We start from the raw sequence: 21,040 nt of genomic DNA, 5'->3' as shown, positions 1-21,040 counted from the left end.
GAGTTGGATGGATGGATGATAGACCCGTGATTGACCCGCTGAACGTCGTCAGTCCCATCATCTCCTATACAAACGCACATGCTCATCAGTCAAATTTGAGAGCCCATTTTTCAGAGTAAATGAAATATCCAAAGATTCAGGGTTGAGGCCTGAGGCTGAGGGTGCCATGAATATGTAGGGAACTGAGGTTTACTACAAGTCTGCCAATGGAGGCCATCGATGTGTGGGAAGCAGAGGTTTATCTGTGCAAGAAATATATAATAAACGAAAATATTTATACTAAGGCTCCATTTAATACATAAAATTGTTTCCTTCGTAAAATGTTTTCAGAAAAATCATTTTTCCTGAAAATATTTTTCGTCGAAAACATTTTACAGCGTTTAGTTTGCACACGGAAAATATATTTTTTTTATATATATTTTTTCCAATAAGGTCCCCGTCGGAACTTGCATGGGACTTGTTCGAAACCCCGTAGGGACCTGCCTGTGCATGGGACTTGTTCGAGACCCCGTAGGGACCTGCCTGGAACCCCGCCGAAACTTAATCGGGACTTGTCTGAGACCTCGCTGGACTTACCCGGAACTTGACCCGGACCCTCCCGAGACTTGACCGGGACCCGACTGGGACTTGCCTGGGACCTGCCCAAGACTTGACCGGGACTTGACCGAGACTTGCTTGGGACTTGACCGCGACCCCTCTGGGACTTGACTAAGACTTGCCCGGGACCCGGGCGGGTCTTGGGCAGGTCTAGTCAAGTCTCGGGCGGGTTTCAGTGGGGTCCCAGGCAAGTCTTGGACAGGTCTCGGTCAAGTCCCGGCGGGTCCTAATTAGGTCCCGGGCAGGTTCGGTCAAGTCCCGAGCAGGTCTCAATCAAGTCCAGGGCAGGTCCCAAGCGGGTCCCTGGCGGATCCCAGTCAAGTCCTGGCGGGTCCCGGTTAGGTCCCGAGCAGGTTCGGTCAAGTCCCAAGCAGGTCTCGGTCAAGTTCAGGGCAGGTCTCAGGCGGGTCCCAAGCAAGTCCCAGTCAGATCTCGGTCAAGTCTAGGGCAGGTCCCGGGTGGGTCCCAGTCAAGTCTTGGTCAGGTCCTGGGCAGGTCCCGCCGAGGTCCCGGGCGGGTCCCGGTCAAGTCTTAGGCAGGTTCCGGACAGGTCTTGGGCAGGTCCGGATCAAGTCCCGGGAGGGTCTCAGTCAGGTCTCAAGCGGGTCCCGGTCAAGTGCTGGCGAGGTTTTGGGCGGGTCTTGGCAAGATCCATCGATTTAAGAATAAGATGCTCATAGTCGGAAAGTAGTTTACGGTTTTCAAAACCGTAAACCATTTTCCAAAAATTAAAGAAGAATTTTCGGTCAAAAAGAAAATATTTTTCGTTGACCACTATTTTACGTCGAAGTAAACACCGTAAAATACGGAAATTATTTTCTGGAAACAATTTTACGTCGAAGTAAACGAAGCCTAATTATAGTTAATTATATAATAAGCTAAAATATATGATAAAGAAGTATATGATAATTACAGTAAGTATACTAATTATCATATAATCTTTGGCTAGCCCATCGAGAATGCTTGTATTTTAGGAATTAGGATTCACTTAGTTTAAATGATAAGGAGAATATCCAGTTGGTTATATTTGGATGGGTACTTTTATCTCCTTAAAAAGTAAAAGGACACAAATATCCATCACATATAACTAATTAAATATTATTCCGCTAAATGAACCGAAGAAGATATTATTTCGTATTTTTATGAGGACTTTTTTTGTAATACCAATTGTCCTTTTCATTTTTTTTTCTTTTTTCTTTTTTATTTTCCCCTTGAAAACATAAAGAAAACAATCTGCACAATGATGATAGGCTTGCAATGACATATATATTCCCTATAAATCATTATTTCTTCAATTACAGGCCTTTTATTCAAGTAGAAAAAGAAAAACAAGCAAAAATGAAAAAGAATACTTTTTTTTTTTTTCTATTCAATACATAGAAAAAGGGTTACAAGAAATCAAACATTCACAAAGGGGTGAATGTCCCTAACAACAAAGCACAAATAGAAGAGGCAATACAAAGATAAAACTAAATAGTAACTTAGTAAGCAATAGATCCATTAAAAATTCAAAGAAAATCATTAACGATATGGGCCTTTCTAAGAACCTCACAACGCAATAACATATGGCAAAAGGACACCATGAAGAGCCCCGAGCAGTAACACCAACAACCACGGTGAAGTGGTTGTAAGGGAAAGGCATTGCCGAGCGGCAATAGAATCTGAGGATATAGCATTAGCAGAAACCTGATGTCAATTAACTTACACGAGAATTAGTTACTGAGAAATCTAGGAAAAGAATCTTCACTCCTGAAACTTTATGGCCAAAACCCTAAACCTTGGCTCAACTAAGCCTAATATTGCATGCTTAGTTGAGAAGAGGTTTCCTTCCCTTTGCAAAACCAAAATCACATATTGCATGCTTTTCTGCAGTTCTCTCAGCAGCAACAAAATGGATGGTTATGAAAAATAGTGGAGAATACTTATTAACATTACAATTAGCTAGCGTGAAAATAAGGATTTTCCACTGTCAAGCCATTTTCTACATATTACTGCTAGGAATTAAAAACACTAGAGTTACATTTCCACTATAATTACTAACCAAGGCTTCTCCATTTATCCTTCCATGCTTCCTCATATGCCAGCTGCTCTTCCTAATCTGTCCCTCAAAATCTTCACTCCCATGTACCTGAATTTCACCAAAAATAAAAAATAAACATGTTGAGAAAATGGGAAAAACAAAATTATAATTGTGTTTTAGCTTTCTTCTTATCTTATACCTGCCCATCATCATGACAGTGCCTTGAGGATTTGTGCCTGGAGATTCTCTAAATGTTGAGCCATCAACAACACGTAGCCTGTGAACACCAAGAACCTTGTAGTCATTGCTAACCACCTTGCCCACATGGCACCCACCATGGTAGTGCCAAATGGTGATAACAGTGTCTTTGCAGAACTGCTCCATGGACGTTGTGTCATTGGTCTGCTTAGGAATGAGGTTAACATTAGCCTTGACACTCATGTTAAGTATCTTCTCCACAGTTTGCTTCTCACACCGTGTGTAGTTTGTGAAGTGTTGCGACTGGGCAATCTTCGTGGCCATGCGAATCCCTTCAACGCAGCGTTGAAGATCATATGGATGCTTGAAGTAGTTGAAGGTGACAGAAGGGTTGTCATCAACATTGGTGTTGATCAGTTTGAGATCCCCTGTAGAAATTGGGGTGGCAATTTTTTCTAGTATGAAGCCTCCCTTGAATGCTTCATGGGGTATATCTCTCTTGCCTTTGATGTAAGCTTGAATGGCCTCTGGTGTTCTCTGCTTTGGAGGAATCGTTGAGAGCTGCCCAATCTAGCCATACCACAAAATGCTACTCATGATTTGTATTTCATAGTCAAAGAAACTTCAAGAAAGAGTGTTAACACACTCTCATTCGCACGCTCTCAACTACATACTCTCTAACAAGATAATGAAAATTACCATTATCATTATTGAATTTGGAATTCAATGGCGATTTTCATTGTCCCGTAAGGGAATGTGCACTTGAAATTGTGATAGTGAGAGTGTGTGTAACATGTTGCTTACCTCGGCCGACATGATGCCATGGTGGCAATGAATGCTGTCTTTGGATTGTCCAAAGCCACTGCTGGCTTCAATATACACACCCTTCTTTGTTATCCCTACAGTTTGTATGAGTGACTGAGTAACTGGCCTATTAGTGGGAACAAAAACAGTGTTCATGGGGTTGTCCGCCATGCCTTTCCCAACATACTTGTTATCAACCACCACCGGAATTTTCAACTTTTCGAGCTCAGCTTTTGGTCCAATACCACTTAGCAGCAGCATTTGAGGGGTCCCAATTGCTCCACAAGACAAAATGACTTCACTCCTTGGCTTATTTACAAGAAGTGCTTGATGTTTGTTACCCTTTTCGTCTGCGAAAATGACCCCCACAGCCTTTGGTTGCTCTCCTATATTATACATTTACCATCTCATTAGCTATTCAAGCTCACCTTAATTAATATTTTTCATTAGCTAATAAGCTCCAGGCGAGTAATTCTATAAGTTCCTCTTGTGTCACTCTATAAATCAAAATTCAATAACGATCAATCACAGACCCAATAGTAATTTTTAAGAGCCACATCATTCTTAGAATAACACAAAAGAGATTTGTAGCATTACTCACCCCAAACTCTTATATTATCTGACTGGAAAAGGTCACAACAACGTATAAATCATGTTACATTAATTGATGAAGATGTTAACAACACACCTGTTGTGTCAAAAACAATGTTTTGGACAGTGGCATGAATCAGGACGGTGAGCTTGCGAGGGTTCGCTGAAGCAAGCAGTTCAGCAGCAGTGTGACGGCGGCCAAACCTGTCAAAAATGGTCCCTCCAATCTTTGTTCCATAAATGTGATCATATGTGAAGCCATTAAAAGGTGACACCCCTACATCCAGAAGGCTGTCCCTTACAGCTTTCTGCCATGGAGCAAGCTTTGGGCGGTGCACAATTTTCTTCTCAACAAAAGGGTAGGACTCATTTACTAGCTTCACATCCCAACCCTCCTTCTCTACAAACCTGCATGCCACATTCTTTACATAAAAATTTCACCAAATTTGAGCTTTTATAGCTGGCATTTGATCTGTATGACCACATTTGCTCATGCCAAATCCGTGTGTTCTATTAATTAATGAGAAAAATTTTCATTTTTACATATTTTTGTTCATATTTTATCTGCAAGTTTTCAATCTTCAGACAAGTTAGTTTGGGTGCAATTTGAAATATGGGTAGGTGGGTTACCAAAAGTGGTGGTGGTGGTGTAATTTGGGTAGGTGGGTTAGCAAAAGGATCATGAATTTATGACTTCCTAAATTGTACCGTTTCCTTTTAATTAGATCTACCAGACTTACCTAATCACTTTCCTACTGGGAAAATTATGTGGAGAGATTTTATGACTAGCATTTAATGGATCAGTTTTTTTCGCGAGGAAGATGAAAATCATAAATGTTCTTAGATAGTGCAAAGGCACAGTCATGAATATCACCTATCCAACTTTCAATATTTTCAAAAAAATCCTAACAAAGAGTATTATTTTTGTGGAGTAAGCTTGAAACCGTTAGAATATAAATTAAATAGTTAAATTTACCGTTTCTTATAAGCTAAAATGTTTGGGATAAGTGATATTTAACATAAACTTTCTTTTAGGATGGTCCACAAGTTCTGATGCAGTTGTTTTACATTACAATGTTGCACAGATGACACTAACATCTACATCCTTTTGATGTTAGAAAGTGACTTCTAACTTTATTTAGCATCTAGAAGACTTGAGACAGAATCTAAGCAGCTCTGTGGTTAAAATGGAGCTTAGCTACATCAACAAGGGACTAAGAAAATGCAGAACTTCAACAGATAAAAGAAAAACCAGTAGAAGTAAATCTGGGAATGGCCAAAAACATGACCCCACCCAATTGGCAGAGATGGTTTAGAATTTGCCATGCTAGAGTATCAAAGAAACCATGAAGATGCAACAAAATGTGAGGCATTAAGTGTTCATATCAATGCTTACCAAAAATTAGTACATTGTTTAATTATATATATATATTCTGAAATATTGTGTGCATGAGAGCAAAACATTAAACATACCTTGAGCTTGCCCTAGTGTAGAAGCCAGCATTTATGCAAGTGCCACCACCCAAAACTCTAGCTCTAGTATTAATAACTCCATCTGTGGAAACGAAGAATTGGGAAGCAGAAGTTGGAGAAGTGTCTGCTAGGGCAATGTGGAAGTTCTTTAAGAATGAGACGTTTGCATTGGAGAAAGGAACACCCCCTCTTTCAAGCAACAGGACACTAAAGTTTTGAGAGAGGGTGGCTGCCAAGGGGCACCCAGCTGTGCCACCTCCCACAATTATGTAGTCATAAGCATTGTTCCCACCACTGGATGATGAGAATGATGATGATCCTGAGAATGAGCTTGCACTTCTGATAAATGGGTACCGGTATTTGTAGTAATCCTCCTTACCTGCATTGCAATCTTTAATTAGTTTATTACAAAAAGGGGGAAGAAAAAAAAAATAAAACAAAACAAAACAAAATAAAACCCAAATTTGTAGAGAGAAACCCATTAGTACTCCATTGAAGTTGGAGACTGAAAAATGGATAAAAATTGTAGCTTTTTCCCCCTTATGCTTTTGAGGTAAAAATTTCAATGAGGTATAAGAGGCAGATATTCTTAGAGAAAACTCGTCTCTTTGATCCACTACCTGCATTCACCGACAGTCTTGAAAGACTATCCCATACTGCATTTACAAAAATTCTTCTTTCTAATAAAATCTTGAAATAGAACTATCCCATTTCTTCCCATATCAAATCCGTGGAGGATCAAGTATAAAAAAAAAATCAAAAAAATCAAAAATTAAAAAAATTAAAAATTAAAAAAAAAATCTAAGGAAAACTTAGAAAAGTGAGCCAATCAAAGGCAAGGAAGATGGGAAACAAGCCATCTAAGTGGAGATAACTAAGAACATAGAAACTCATTTGGTTTCCATCTGTTGGCCTGCTGATCTTGAAGTGAAAAGTTATGCTTAACACACACACACAGAGATCGAAAACTAGTATATATATATATATAGGGAACCATATAGCTAGAGATGCTGAAAGAAACGGGAGGAAGCAGAGAACCTTGAGAAGTAGAGAGTATGTGGGAGAGCCATAGAACTAAACAGAAAAGCAGCTTCACTGTTCCGACCAAAGCCATTGAAAGGCAGACAAAGTCCTCAGAACACCTGCAGAAAATGAACTTCTCTGTGACCTCTATGTGGCTGCCTCTGGTTGGCCTTGTTTTATGTGTGTCTACAGTTATATATATACACCTAAAAAAGCTACGAAATATGTTCGCATGGAGTTAATTAAAGCATAATAAGAATCATCATCATCAGAAAACAATGAAAATGAAAGAAAGATGGACAACCAACAAGAAATCAGCACTCAATTGCATTTAAGACGACTGAAACTACAACTGCAAAAGTTATTTAATGGTGAAATGAATGCAACAGTTGGAGTTAGGAATGCATGGCCGTTGGATTAATTCCTTTGTGATCTGATCATGCCCGTCCATGACAGCTAGCTCTTTCACCAACCTTGCTACACTATGAGAAAAGGGTGTCTATCTAATTATCCATATATATATAAATATCTTTTCAACAGGGGATCCTGTTTTCTCTGTTTTGGGTAATTAAAGAAAAAAAATAGCTCTGTCTATGATTTCCCACTCATAACAAGTTATGATTTCCACGTGTATACGTTTCTTAATTTCTTCAAGCACCAAAATACGTAAAAATTCTCAAGTGGGTCTCACAATATTGTTTGTGTGGGTGATGCATGGCGCTGGATCATGATCATTGCTGACAACTTCAAAATGTGGCAATCAAAATATTGACGGGTGGAGGGGAATGAGTTTGAGATCATAAATGTCCAACAACTCAGCTACAAAAATGTCCCAAACACTACTCTAAATCGCTCATCATTCATCAATATCAACAACTGGATCTATGTAACTATCAAGATTAATCAACCACTTCCCAGCTCTATGGTAGAGGGACCCCAGGTATCATCTGCAATATTGATGTTTAGTATCTTGATGTTTACTGTTTAAGCTCTTAAATTTTATAAGAGGGGGATGGCGATCCGTCTTCTTCACATGTGTTGGGTTTGGATTGCGTCAATGTATATATAAAAGACTATATAAACCTCTCAATCCTTATGTGGCATGCATTTCAAAACATGCACAACTCACTAATTTCGTGTTCAATTTGAATTTGCAGATCATATAAAAAATTGTTAGTCCTATTTTCAAGTATCGTACTTTTAGAGATTTGAATTTTTCATTAAAAGCTTAAATATTGTCTCAGAAATGGCATGGTCCTAATGATTATTTGGAAGATGACATGCATGCCAGATTTTTTTTTTTTTTTTTTTTCATGACAGAGATTTGATATAAATGATAGCAGACAGGTTTTTAACCAACCTCTTAATATAAGTTTAGCGCCCAGATAAATAGTTTGCCTTTTTTTAAGCGTTTATCGTGTCATTGCAGCAGTGTGGTGTGTGTATTATCATGACAAACGAATTGGTGGGAAGGTGACTTCGATGCAGGAGTAAATGCGGCTAGCTGGTCAATTAGGTGCCTTTCAAGGAGTGGTTACTTCGGACATTACCATGGTAGTACTTATTGTTAAAAATTGTTTAAGAAGGGCCTAGACAGAAAATTGAAGACACTCCTTCAAAATCAGCTTAGCCCCACTAGCTAAGACATCAGCGAATTCTCAAGATGGCTAATACTAATCAAGCTAGTGTGAGTGATTTTCCATTGCGAAAATTCGAGTTCACACCCTAGTACATGCCTAGATCTCATTAAGATTTTCTTGAGACCGCTAACCATCGCCACTGGTGGTCGCCGGTTCGTGTATTCATTCTTAAAGTGCAGAAGGTGCCCCCCACATGCACGGATCGAATAGGAATTCCTTTGCGTGGGCGTGGGTTCAAAGAACTATTTACGCTAAAAAAATTCAAATCTTAGACCTGTTAAAATACCGTCCCCTTGTATCAATGAGTTCTTGTACACTCACAATGTTTAATGAGAAGCTTTGCCAGTGCACCAACCACATAGCCACCGAGTCAATAAACTTTGACCCATGAGTAGTAACTCTTTCAGAAGTAAATTAATGCCATTGAATCAATGAGGCCATGTGGGGTTGGTTTGAGTAATGGTCATCTCCTTCTTTTTTTTTTCTCATGGGTTTTTATGTATATGAGTAAATGGCTAAAATGCTATAAAATTAGCTTAAATGAGAAGACTTTTGCTAATAAAAGTTGTTTGGATAAACAAAAAAGAAAAAGAAGATGGCCTTATAAGGATTATAATGAAGGAAACTCGCCTAGATAACCAACACTTTGGCATTACTTCTCTTCAGTCTGCATTACCTCTCTTTGGGACATTGAATATTTCCCTATTATGGAATATTGCTAGCTATAACTTGTCTAATTTTGTTATGGAAAATATAAATTTTGGTGGACTTGGGGCTTTTCATTCTCATACGTTACGTATGCTTTTCTTTTTTCCCTCATATGATTTTGTCACCAAAATAGAATGTGTGCAAAATAGGAGGGAGTAAGGTTTCAGAAACTTAACAACAAAAAACTGAAAATCAGAAATCTAGAATGCTGTTTTCTTTTCTCCATTAAGCAACGCATACAAAAAATACGCAAACAAATGGCACCCACCCATATATATATTGTAAATTTTCAGACAAATAGATTGGCGATGGATCACTTGCAACTTGCAAAATAAGAGAAAACTTTAAAACATATGACACCTGATGGAGGGAGACTGGCAGGGAGCCTCTGATGCCTAAGTTAGTAGTATGTTTTTTTGGAGAAAACTGAATAGAGAGAGAAGGAGAGGAGAAGAGATAATGTGTAGAATGTGTGCAAAATAGGAGGGAGTAAGGTTTCAGAAACTTAACAACAAAAAACTGAAAATCAGAAATCTAGAATGCTGTTTTCTTTTCTCCATTAAGCAACGCATACAAAAAATACGCAAACAAATGGCACCCACCCATATATATATTGTAAATTTTCAGACAAATAGATTGGCGATGGATCACTTGCAACTTGCAAAATAAGAGAAAACTTTAAAACATATGACACCTGATGGAGGGAGACTGGCAGGGAGCCTCTGATGCCTAAGTTAGTAGTATGTTTTTTGGAGAAAACTGAATAGAGAGAGAAGGAGAGGAGAAGAGATAATGTGTGTACCTAGCTTTTGGGAAAGACTCATTGTCCAATATGGTACTATTGATACCAATAAGGTGTGATTTTCCTTATTAGTCGCATTAATGGTTGTTTGAAGATTGATGAGGGTGTATAGTTTCCAAGTAAAGAAGATTCTAAGAGGTATTTGGTTAAGTTTCCTTGTGATGGTGATTGTGTGATCTAATAGCCTCATGATTTTCCATGTAAAGGCTGCTATAGTGTTATTTATATCCACTCTAGTAGCCCCCCATTCGCATGGCCGACCAGTCTAGCTAGTTGAACGTTGGGAATCTTGTGTTTACTTGCAATTGAGATTCCATGTTAGGATGGTTTTAGGGGTGATTGATTTTTGTTCCTTGTGGAGGAGATTGCCACGTGGCCAATTGCAATTTCCTGATTATTGTCCATATAAAAGCTAATGAGAATAGGTATATAGTAGTTGGGTAATGATAAAGGGCACGCTGGCGTGCATGAACAATTCATGCACGCCAGCATGGATGAATCATTACTCATGGTAGTTATGTATGTATATGCACTCTAGTAGTCCCCTATTCCCATGATCAACCAGTCCATTTGGTCGAGATCGAGTGTAGGGATCTAATCTTTATTTGCAACCAGGCTGCCTCTATCCTTCAATGTCGAGGGCAAGATATTGGTCATATGGTGCCCAGTTTGGGTGTCCAACGCATGTACGTAGTAGGTCTTAATCCTCCGAGTTCACTCACTCAGTATTTTGTAAAATCATTGTTCCTTGTTGAATTGTGCCTGGAGCATAGTCACACCTTGTCAGCTTGTAATTGAGCAAGGTCTTTGATGCCCTACACGCTCATGACTGAGCAGGTTGATAAGCGCTGAATATTGCACATTCAAGCCCCTTAATTTACATATGTTAATTTCTTAGCATTGTTATTTGTTTGATTTTGTTTTATTTTTGTGTTTCAGGTCTCATTTGACAAACTATTGGAAAATGGGCTTAAAAGATCAAAAAACTGAGCATTCTGGACCTAGGATCAAGCGCAGCACTCCTGGGATCGAGCGCACCTACGCTCGAGCGTCTGTGACCAAGGATCGAGCGCATACCTGCGCTCGCGCGCACACCAGCTAGGCTCGAGCGCACCAAATCTTGGATCGAGCGCACACGGGCGTACAGTGTACGGCAAGACTCCTTTTCCAGCTTGGGCTTGGTTTTCAGTCTCCCAATCGGACTGGGAGACTGACCTCCGGTTTTCTCAGGGTTTCTAGGGTTTTTAGGGTTCTCCTAATCTCTATAAATAGGGCTCTAAACATTGTAAACAGACAGACCGCTTCCTAGAGCTAGAAATCAGAAATTTGTTCTTGGAGCTTAGAAGATCATGAGCGGCTAAACCCCTTTGTGGGGTGTTAATGTAACCATATCCAAGCACAATGGTTTGATTGTATTTAATTTCTAGATTTTCAATTTATGCATGTTGATTGTATAACTATGAGAATTGCTACAATTGATTTCTGTTCTTAATTATTAAATGCAATTGTTCTTAAATTCCAATATCAATATTTGTGAAATTCTTCTCTTGTCTTAGAAAGTATTTTACTTATAATGATCTCAAATCATTCTTGTTTTCTGTGATTATAAGGATGATAGTTATACAATGAGTTTAATTGACATATGATCAAAAGGATTTAATAGGTCATGCCTAGGGAAGACGGATTGTACTACACCCTAGTTTAGTGTAATTTAGGTAGACAATCTCTGTCAACCGAAGATGGGTTACACTTATTCATTGATTGTAAGTATCATATTATAGAATTTGATAATTTATACCTAGGGAAGACGGGTCGTACGGCATTTTAGTGGTTAGGTGGACGATCCGTGCCAACCGAAGATAGATTATGGTTATTCTTTAATAAGGTAGTTTCTTGTTTATTTATAACATGCATAGAATAAATTTCTGGGATTAATTATGATTAGTCATTGTTGTGCGGATAGAGGTAAAGTCAATACCCTACACTCTCTCTCATATATTTACTCCTTTTATTTTCATGCACTGTAGTTTTTAAGCAAATCAAATCAAAACCACTTTTAATTAAGTTAATTTTAAACTTTCGAATTTGATAATTAAACCCCTGCAGTCCTTGAGGTTCGACACCCTCAATATAGCCCTATCCTACAGGATTCGTACTATTGCGAGTGGTAATTTTTATTATTGATATTTTTGGACACAAAAATACCACATCACAGGTTCTTCAAGGCATGTCATAGGTTTTAATCCTTGTGGGTTTGTGACTGAGCAAGGTGTTGTTGCCTTGCCTATTCGTAACTATGCAAGGAATCCCGTGACCCGTCAACCCGTCATCAAGGCAAGATTTCAAGTAAGACCTCGTGAGTCGAAACTTGAAAAGGTGATTCATTGCCTAGAGTCAAGATGGGACGAGACTTCAAGATGGACCTTGCCAATCGGAAGCGAGAAAGGTAGCATGTTGTCTAAAGTCGAGACAAGAGCCAGTCAGAATTGGGGCAACATTGGACGAAGCCAAAGCGAGACTTCAAGGTGGACCTTGCCAACTAGAAATGGGCAAGGCAGCCTATTGGCTAAAGCCGTGATGGGACTTCATGTAGGGCCTCGCTAGTTGAGGCTGGCCAAGCCGACCTACTAGTCGAAGCTTAGACAAGACTTCGTGTAGTGACCTAGAGAAAAATGCTAGTCATGTCTACATTATTACCTCAAAAGGATTAGTCAATTTGGCGTTTTTATAAAATTTATTTTAAAGTTCAGTTTTACTTAATAATTAAGCAATGTAGGACTTAGCATTCATGATTATCTTTTTAAATCACTCACACTCTTTGTGCCAATGTTGAAGCATATTTGATGTGAGTGAATTTAGATCCCCCCACCGTGAAATGCAGATTCCTATGGATGAGGAAAAGGAAGTGGACACCCATCAGTCCAACTCAAATGTTCAAGAAGGGCAACATCGTTCCCACAAATAACGAAAACTGCTGATACAATAAATTATCTTACGGCTGAACTAGTGAAGCGCCGCCTGTAAAATAGGAGAAGACTATCAGGGTGATGTCGGGCATAGTGGGACCAATGAGGAGTCTTCGATACCCTAGTTAATAATGTGTTTTATATATATATAACTGAGTAGTGAGAGAGAGAATGTATTTTGCTTATTCTTGTAGTGGAGCCTACTAATTAACCTAGAACAATATATATTTTGCTTATTCTTGTTTTTGTTTGGACCAGAATTCTCTTTCCTTTAAAAAGAATTGGAAAGGAGCTAGTTCTTATAAGATGATGATAAAATGGTAAAATGGAAATACAAAAAACATTATCTAAAAGTCATTATTCCTAACACAACAGCGCATTAATGTAAAGGCGCATCTCTTAAGTCCAGAGCCTTGGTCTGGGGCATCCATCAGAATTCAGGCATCAATTAATTTTGTTTTTAGTCAACTACATGTCTAATCAAGGACAGAAGCATCCAATTCTCCCCTAAAAATAAAAAAATAAAAAAAAAATCATTTTCCTTTCTCTATGCACAAATGTCAAACACCGTAGACATTGACATCGACATTTCCCTTCCAAGACATAAATGCTTGTCAACTGCACTCTGTAGTTTAATATAAGGGTTAATCACTTCACTTTTTTGGTATTTGGTTTGAATGTTTTTATTTGTCCTCTTTGAAGTTTTAGAACATGATAAATTTAATATCTCATATATGAGAAAAGACGAAATTACTATCTCCATTAGTTTTCATCGAACCCAATTAACGACAGTCCACGTCATCTACTCTTATATCGCAACATGTGTACTAAAAATAAATAATAATAAAATAAACCTAAAAAAAAATTGAAAATTTTATAGGGTGGCTTAAAGGTGGCTGAGCCACCCTCAAGGGCCAAAAAGGGGTGGCCAAAACCACCCCTAAGGGCAAATAAGGGGGTGGCCGAAACCACCCCCAAGGCCCTTGGAGGTGGCTCGGCCACCCCAGCAGAGCCACCCCCTTTTTGTTTTTTTTTTTAATTATTTTATTATTATTATTCTTTGTTTTAGGATACATGCCATGATATAAGAGTAGATGACGTGGACTACTGTTAATTGGGATTGATAGAAATTAATGGAGGTAGTGATTCCTTCTTTTCTCATATGTGAGGTACTAGATTTGTCATGTTTTAAAACCTAGGAAAAAAAATAAAAACATTAAAATCCAAGTACCAAAAAAGTTATTAACCCTTAATATAATGATGATTTTGAAAATTACCTATAAGTACAAGAAAACTAGTATAAAAAAGTAAAAAAATGTATAGTTTATTGTATATTTAAGGAGTAATTTCATTTTATACCCCTGAATTAAAACGCGATTTAACAAGCGTTTCAAACTTAAAAATCTCTCAATTTGAACCTCTTGACTTTTAATTGCAGTCAATTTACCCTTATCCGTCAATTTTTTCCGTTAAAACCCTTAAAAAGACAAAATTACCCTTCAATTTTTTTTTTTATTAAAAAAATTGAAGAAAACAAAAATTGAAAAAAAAAAAAAAAAAAAAATTGCTCAATGCTAAGCGAAGGTTTTTAAACCTAAATAATTTCTTTTTCTTTTTTCAATTTTTGCATTTCCACGTGAAAGAGAGAAGTCTAACATTTATTTCATGCATGGGACTCAATCCCAATTTTAACGAAATGACAGCCAAACGTGACCTGTGAACATGACACCCCCACACCTGACAAGACAAAAACTTACGTATCCAGCTGTAAATAGCCCTGAACTTTGTGGCAATCTCAAAATGATTGCATCAAACCCCATCAAATGCCACTATCTGTTTTTATCCAAGTTTTTGCCTTTGAAATAAATCCATCCTTCCCTGGTGGACTTTTCACTTTGGGAAATCATGCCTCTTTTTCTTTATTAGATATTTTTCTTTTTCTTTTTTTTTAGTAAAAATTTTATATCTGAATTTGCACTTAAAAATGGTTTTTTACTTCACCACAAACCACCAAAACAAGACAAAAGGATGAAATTACACGTATAGAATTTTGAATAAGATAAAAATATCCTTAAAATTTTGAAGAAAAAAAAATTAAATTAAATTAAATTTTAGTATTTTTGTTTTTATTTTACTAAGAGTAATTTTATCATTTTGTTAAAATTGTAAATACATTATCATTATTTTAGTAGTTTGGGAGGAAAATTGTCATTAAAGTGATAATTTAAAAGGGTTAAATGGACTTTACCCATAATTATATGATGTGTTCCTTTGATTATCTTACAAAAGTTCTTCAACAATATTAAAGATTTGAGCACCTACCCAGAACCCAGTTTGAAGGTGAGCCATACACAATAGATTCACACTTTATTACTCTTCACCTATATCTGAGAATTATGGCATGACAATGACCTTTGTCTGGGAAACTTAATGTTCATCGTACTAAACGCTTAAAGACGAACACACAGATTCCCGTGAGCTTTTGCTGTTAAGTTGTCCAACTTATTGGAATTTCAACATTCGGGCCTCGTAAATCTTGAGGTTTCTATCTTCTCTATCGTGTCCAAACATAATTTCTCACCCAAGATGTTCGCCTACTCTCCTACTACTGCCTACTACAGCCGAGCTGTGCTTCAACAGTAGAACCTTGGTGGTCCCCCCTAAGCGGCATTCTTCAAAAATTAACTCTGATACAGCTATTCGGGACCTCTTTCTAGCTTAAGTTGTCCTATGCCACGACTCTAGTAGCAAAATTGTACGTGCCAATCTTTTAGATTAGTCCAAAATGTGATTCAAATAATAGCAAAGTTTTGCCAGTTTTTTTGGTTGCCCGACTGGTTTAATTATTGAAACTAAATTCCTTTATTCTGAGAGGCGATTCTCTTTGTCATATTTGCTCTCCAACAACCATCGCTCTCATTTTGACCAGCGGATCTCTTCCATTATCCAAAACACCATCTCTCATATCCATCATTATTATTATTATTATTATTATTATTTAATGGGAAGCTAAGAAAATCAACACTTCACCATGTGACTAATTGAGCCTTGACCAGAGGATCTTATTGGGTTCTCATTTCTCTAAAGTTTAAACCCTTTTATTCGAAGCGAGAAAAACCCTCCTTCATTTCTTCTCTTTTGTAATTTTTTTAACAAACTTGCAAATAAAAATAAAAAATAAAAAATAAAAAAAGGATTCTTACACACTGACGTGGCAAGTGCCACGCCAGTAAAAAAGAAAATTCACGCTCAACGTTGGTGGTTTTTGGGGGTGTTGTCGTGTTCCAATCCTCGCCAAATTCTTGAACGACAATCAGGTTTTACCAACTTTATCTTCTGCAATTTATTGTGGCATGTGCTTTTGTGCAGGCACTAGTTGGGTAACTAGGGGATGGCTCATCAAAGATACATCTCTTTCTTCTTCCAAAAAAGAAAACTTTTTTTTTTTTTTTTCATTTTACCTTGTTTCTTTCAAATATCAAACTGACCTTTTTTTAAAAAAATAAAAAATAAAAAAAAAAATCTAAAATTATTGAAACTAGCACAGAACCCGCACTAAGATTTTTCATTATAATTTAATTTTAAAAACTTAAAAGCATCTCATCTTACTTTTCATTACAAGTTAAAATAAGTGTGCAAAAATGTAACACGTCTCTTTTAATGAAAATACATATTAAACGTTATACATTAGTACATTATTGAACATGTACTTTTTTTTTTTTGAAGTGTACCATATATATATATATATATATATATATAAAAGTGGAATCACTCTCAGAAGTGCCTTAATATTGCGACATGTGGCGTGAACCATTTTTATTTTAATGCTAAACCAATTTTTTAAGGTATAATTTGTAAACCAGTTTTTAAGAGTAAACCGGTCTTTACTTTAAAAATCAGTTCATTAAATTAACGTAATTAATAACATTTAATTATATTTGAATATTTTTCATATATAAATTATTCAATAAATTAAGAATTATTAATGTCAAAATCAAATTATCATGTATTATTTGATTTGTATTGATTTGGACATTAATAATACTTAATATTGTTCATTAAATGTTTGAATTTAATGAAATCAAAATCAAATGATGACTAAAAGTATTAATACATCATAATTTAATTTGTATTATTTGTTTCCTTATTTGATTTGGACATTAATAATACTTAATATTGTGCATTAAATGTTTGAATTTAATGAAATCAAAATTACTGAAATATAATTAAATGTCTTTAATTAAGTTAATTTAATGACCGGTTCACTATTGAAAAACCAGTTCAAAAATTATGCCTTGAAAAACCGGTTTATCCTTCAAAAAAATGGGTTCACGCCACATATCGCAATATTAAAGCACTTATGAGAATGATTCGGCTATTTTATATATATCAAAGAGACTCATGTCTTAGGTATCAAATGATTTTTTAATGACTCCTTTATCAGATAGTTGGTGTTCAAATTAGCTGACTTTAGAATTTAGATTAATTTGTTAGCACATTCTTCTACCAGCCAAACAGAATATAACATCCTTGTGTTAAACATAGGGTGGAATGTATATCAAAACTTATGTGGACTGGATGATGTTGGTGAGAATCGAACTCAGTAGTTGAATCAGAATTTGAGCCTTTTTTCCAATTTTCAGGCCACACTCTCTGCAATTAAATAGTTGCAGATCATAATAACTGATCTCTGTTGCATACTTATTCTGCCAAATTAGCTTCCAGCTGGTTTCTAATGGAAGAAGTAAAAAAGGTTCATCAACAAATTTCAGTAAAAATTACAATCACACAGCATTACAACTGACAAGACAAAATTGAATACAAACCAGCATAATAAACGACCATCATCAGTGCCTTCAAACAAAATAAAATAAAGCACCTAAACTTAAAATGTAAAAACTATTAATGGGGGAGGGGGCTTCCTCACAACAACCAACAGCCCCCCCACCCATATGCGGCACTTGGACAAAAATCAATGCCTTCAACACCTATTCCTCTGGCATGCCCACAAGAGCTAAATTTGTAGAGAGTACACGTGCGTGCGAGCAGGACACCAGGCAGCATTTTCAAATGGAAGAAAATTGCTCCTTTAACCAGATGGATTAGTTCCTTTATTCTTCTTTTGAGGGGCTGGAGTATTCAGATGAAGTTACCTCAGATGAAGCACTAGATGATGTATCACTACTGGCACTTACTCCATTCCTGAAGCTTTTTGCTGCTAGTGGAGGGTTTCTTTGTGGATCATTAGTTGCAGGAATTTGCCCCTCCTCTGCTAATCTTTTAAGAAGATTCATCACAGTGGGAAGGAACTTGGAAGACAAGGAGATAAGCCCAGGAAGCTGTTGAGTTGCACGGTTACAAATGGACTTTATTAGAACCATTTGGAAAAACAGAAATTGAATAGTTAAAGACACTCAAATAAACTCAAAAATGAGTTTTCTATGATAATTTTAAGAAAAGGACTTTAAAAGCTACTTTATTGGTATATAGCAGTCCACGCTTTCTAGTGTTGCTATTGTATTCATCTCATGTACTTTGTGCACCCTTTTCGCACTATTCTTAGTAAATTACTGCTTTATCCAGAAAAGAAGAATGTATTTATTGTTTTAATATCAACTGCTTGAGCTTATAGCTTTCATGCATAAAATATATATATATATATATATATATATAATGATTAAAATCTCAATAAATCATTCAGAAACGTTCATCTACCACCAGGAATCAACTTACAAAGATAAATTCCATCAAATTATTTTTCTAAACCAAAATCTACAAAGTAACAAACAGAAATGAGAAATAATTTACAAAAATGTTAAATATAAGCTGCTCTTACCAGAACTGATTGTGCATCAATCATGTGGATTAGCATTTATGAGATTTGAACTTTATTTCATGAGCCTATTGGTATATAGGGATTAAAATCCTCAAGATTTCTTAAGATAATGGAGTTCTTAAAATCTTAATCATTATTTTTAAATTTTTTGTATTAATTGACTATTTTATAGGAATAGCCATTCTATTCCAAGAGTCTATTCCGCAAACCATGGTAATTTAAAAAGAATAGTCATTCCATTCCAAGAGTCTATTCTTTTTAATTTAAAAAGAATGATTAAGATTTTATGAAATCCATGGTAAGGATACCTAGACAATCTAGGGGATTCCAATCGTCGTATATATGTTCATTAAGTAGCTGAATTAGAATTTGAGTAAGTTCAATTTTCCATGCACACTTTCAAACACAGTTAACCAGCTCTAGAGCTTCTTAAAAATCAATCTTCCTTGAATGAGCCATCAATTGACAATAAAATGGGGCTTAAACAATCATAATATTATAATTTGATACTCACAGCACCGTTGCGAAATTCACCCGAAATGTCCAGCTGCACCCATAAGGCTTTGACGAGTAGAAAAACAACAAAGATTACACCCAAATACAAAGGATTTCTGCCATGAGAAAGAATAAGTTAAATTACTGTACATCTAGATATCCGCATGAAACCCAACAAAATCAAATTTCAGACTACATGTACCTGAGAAGCGTCATAAATTCATTGAAGCCCAAGACTAACAAGGCAACAATTGCCCATGGTGGTGGCAACCAGTTGTTACTCCGCTTGTGGGCTTCCTGAAAAATCATATATACAAGTGAGACAGATTTGTGCATCATTTCCTACTAAAGAGAAGATGATCAAGATATTCATCTGTTATATGCAATGTGTAACATAGATTTGACTGAACTGAAAGGCAAATCAACATATTGAATGATGGAGAGCTTGTAAAGCAGATTTGATGAGGCATACTGTACTTCCAATTCCTTGAACAGTAAGACAAAGCCAGGAGAGATGAAGTCTAGTACTTCCTTTTTTTTTTGATAAGTAATAAGAAGTTTTATTAAAAAGCGTAGAGGCGCCCCAAGGTACACTGGGAGTATACAATAGGATCACCTAACTAGAAGGAGAAAAACGAAGAAAAAAATCATCATAACTAATCGAAACAGGAGAGACATGCGCAACGGTCCAAAGATACAAAGTTTGAAAGCAAGAGGCTAAAATGTCTTCCCAAGTCCCCTCCACATCCTCAAAGCACCTATTATTTCTTTCCCTCCATAGACACCAAAAAAAACACGTAGGCACCATTTTCCACACCGCGGCACTCTCCCTCCTCCCCGAAGACCACCAACAAGCGAGAAAAACCGAAACCCTCTTCGGCATCACCCAAGACAACCCAAACCGCCCGAAGAAGGTGCTCCACAAAGTATAAGCTACCTCGCAATGAAGGAGAAGATGATCCACCGTCTCCTCGGACTTCTTGCACATACAACACCTATTTGTCACAATCACCCGTCGCTTTCTAAGATTGTCCAAGGTCAAAATTTTTCCCAAAGCCGCCGACCACACAAAAAAACTCGCCCTCAGAGGAGCTTGGGTACGCCACACACTCTTCCACGGAAATCCTCCCCCAACAGGACTCGCCAAGGCGGCGTACAGGAGCTTGACCTCGAATCGGCCTCTTTTGGAAGAATTCCACCACAACCTATCTTCACACCCTCGCCTCACTTGAGCAGCATGTAACACCTGGAAAAAAGAAGCCAACACCTCCACCTCCCAATCATGCGCTTCTCTAGAAAAGCTCACATTCCACTGGTTTGTGCCTCCCAGCACCTCCAGATGCTCCGCCACTGAAGCATCCTTAGCGCAGGCAATGCTAAATAAACCTGGAAAGGCATGCTTAAGAGCCAAATCACCACACCACAGATCGTGCCAAAAGCGCACCTTAGACCCCTCCCCAACCTGAAATCGAGTAAACCTTTGGAAATTGGCCCACCCCATCCTAATGTTCTTCCATAACCCCACCCCCAGAGGACCCCCCGGCTCCAAGGAACACCACCCTCCCCAAAGACTACCAAATTTCGCATTCACTACAGCCCTCCACCAAGAATCTCTTTCTAACCCATAACGCCACAACCACTTCCCTAAGAGGGCGCGATTGAAGACCCTAATGTTCCTGATACCCAAACCTCCCTCCTTCATCGGAGTGCAAACCTTCGCCCACCCCACCAGGTGGAACTTGAACTCATCGCCTAGACCTCCCCATAAAAAGTCCCGCTGCAACTTCTCGATCCTCATTGCAACACTACCTGGAATGGGAAAGAGTGACAAATAGTACGTCGGCAAATTGACGAGAGTACTCTTGATAAGGGTTATTCTCCCCCCTT

At 37.4% G+C, this 21,040-nt stretch overlaps 2 protein-coding genes across 2 annotated transcripts; both read right to left on the bottom strand.

Moving 5' to 3' along the window:
- Positions 1-2,330: 2,330 nt before the first annotated feature.
- LOC132187096 (protein HOTHEAD) lies at positions 2,331-6,994 on the bottom strand. Its single transcript, XM_059601270.1, has 6 exons — positions 6,722-6,994; positions 5,684-6,062; positions 4,308-4,618; positions 3,620-4,005; positions 2,817-3,385; positions 2,331-2,725 (listed from the first exon to the last, which is right to left on the bottom strand). Exons 1-6 carry the CDS (start codon positions 6,795-6,797, stop codon positions 2,671-2,673), a joined length of 1,776 nt encoding a protein of 591 aa, XP_059457253.1. The 5' UTR covers positions 6,798-6,994; the 3' UTR covers positions 2,331-2,670.
- Positions 6,995-17,429: 10,435 nt separating this feature from the next.
- Positions 17,430-19,551, bottom strand: LOC132188746 (protein ROOT HAIR DEFECTIVE 3-like). The gene is made up of 3 exons (XM_059603280.1): positions 19,356-19,551; positions 19,173-19,269; positions 17,430-18,161 (listed from the first exon to the last, which is right to left on the bottom strand). Exons 1-3 carry the CDS (start codon positions 19,490-19,492, stop codon positions 17,934-17,936), a joined length of 462 nt encoding a protein of 153 aa, XP_059459263.1. The 5' UTR covers positions 19,493-19,551; the 3' UTR covers positions 17,430-17,933.
- Between the last annotated feature and the right edge of the window lie 1,489 nt (positions 19,552-21,040).

Source organism: Corylus avellana, chromosome ca7 (genome assembly GCF_901000735.1).
Source record: "Corylus avellana chromosome ca7, CavTom2PMs-1.0".
In the NCBI taxonomy this organism is placed as follows: Eukaryota; Viridiplantae; Streptophyta; class Magnoliopsida; order Fagales; family Betulaceae; genus Corylus; species Corylus avellana.
The sequence above is the reverse complement of the archived record's forward strand: the minus strand, read 5'-3'. Positions and strand labels throughout refer to the sequence as shown.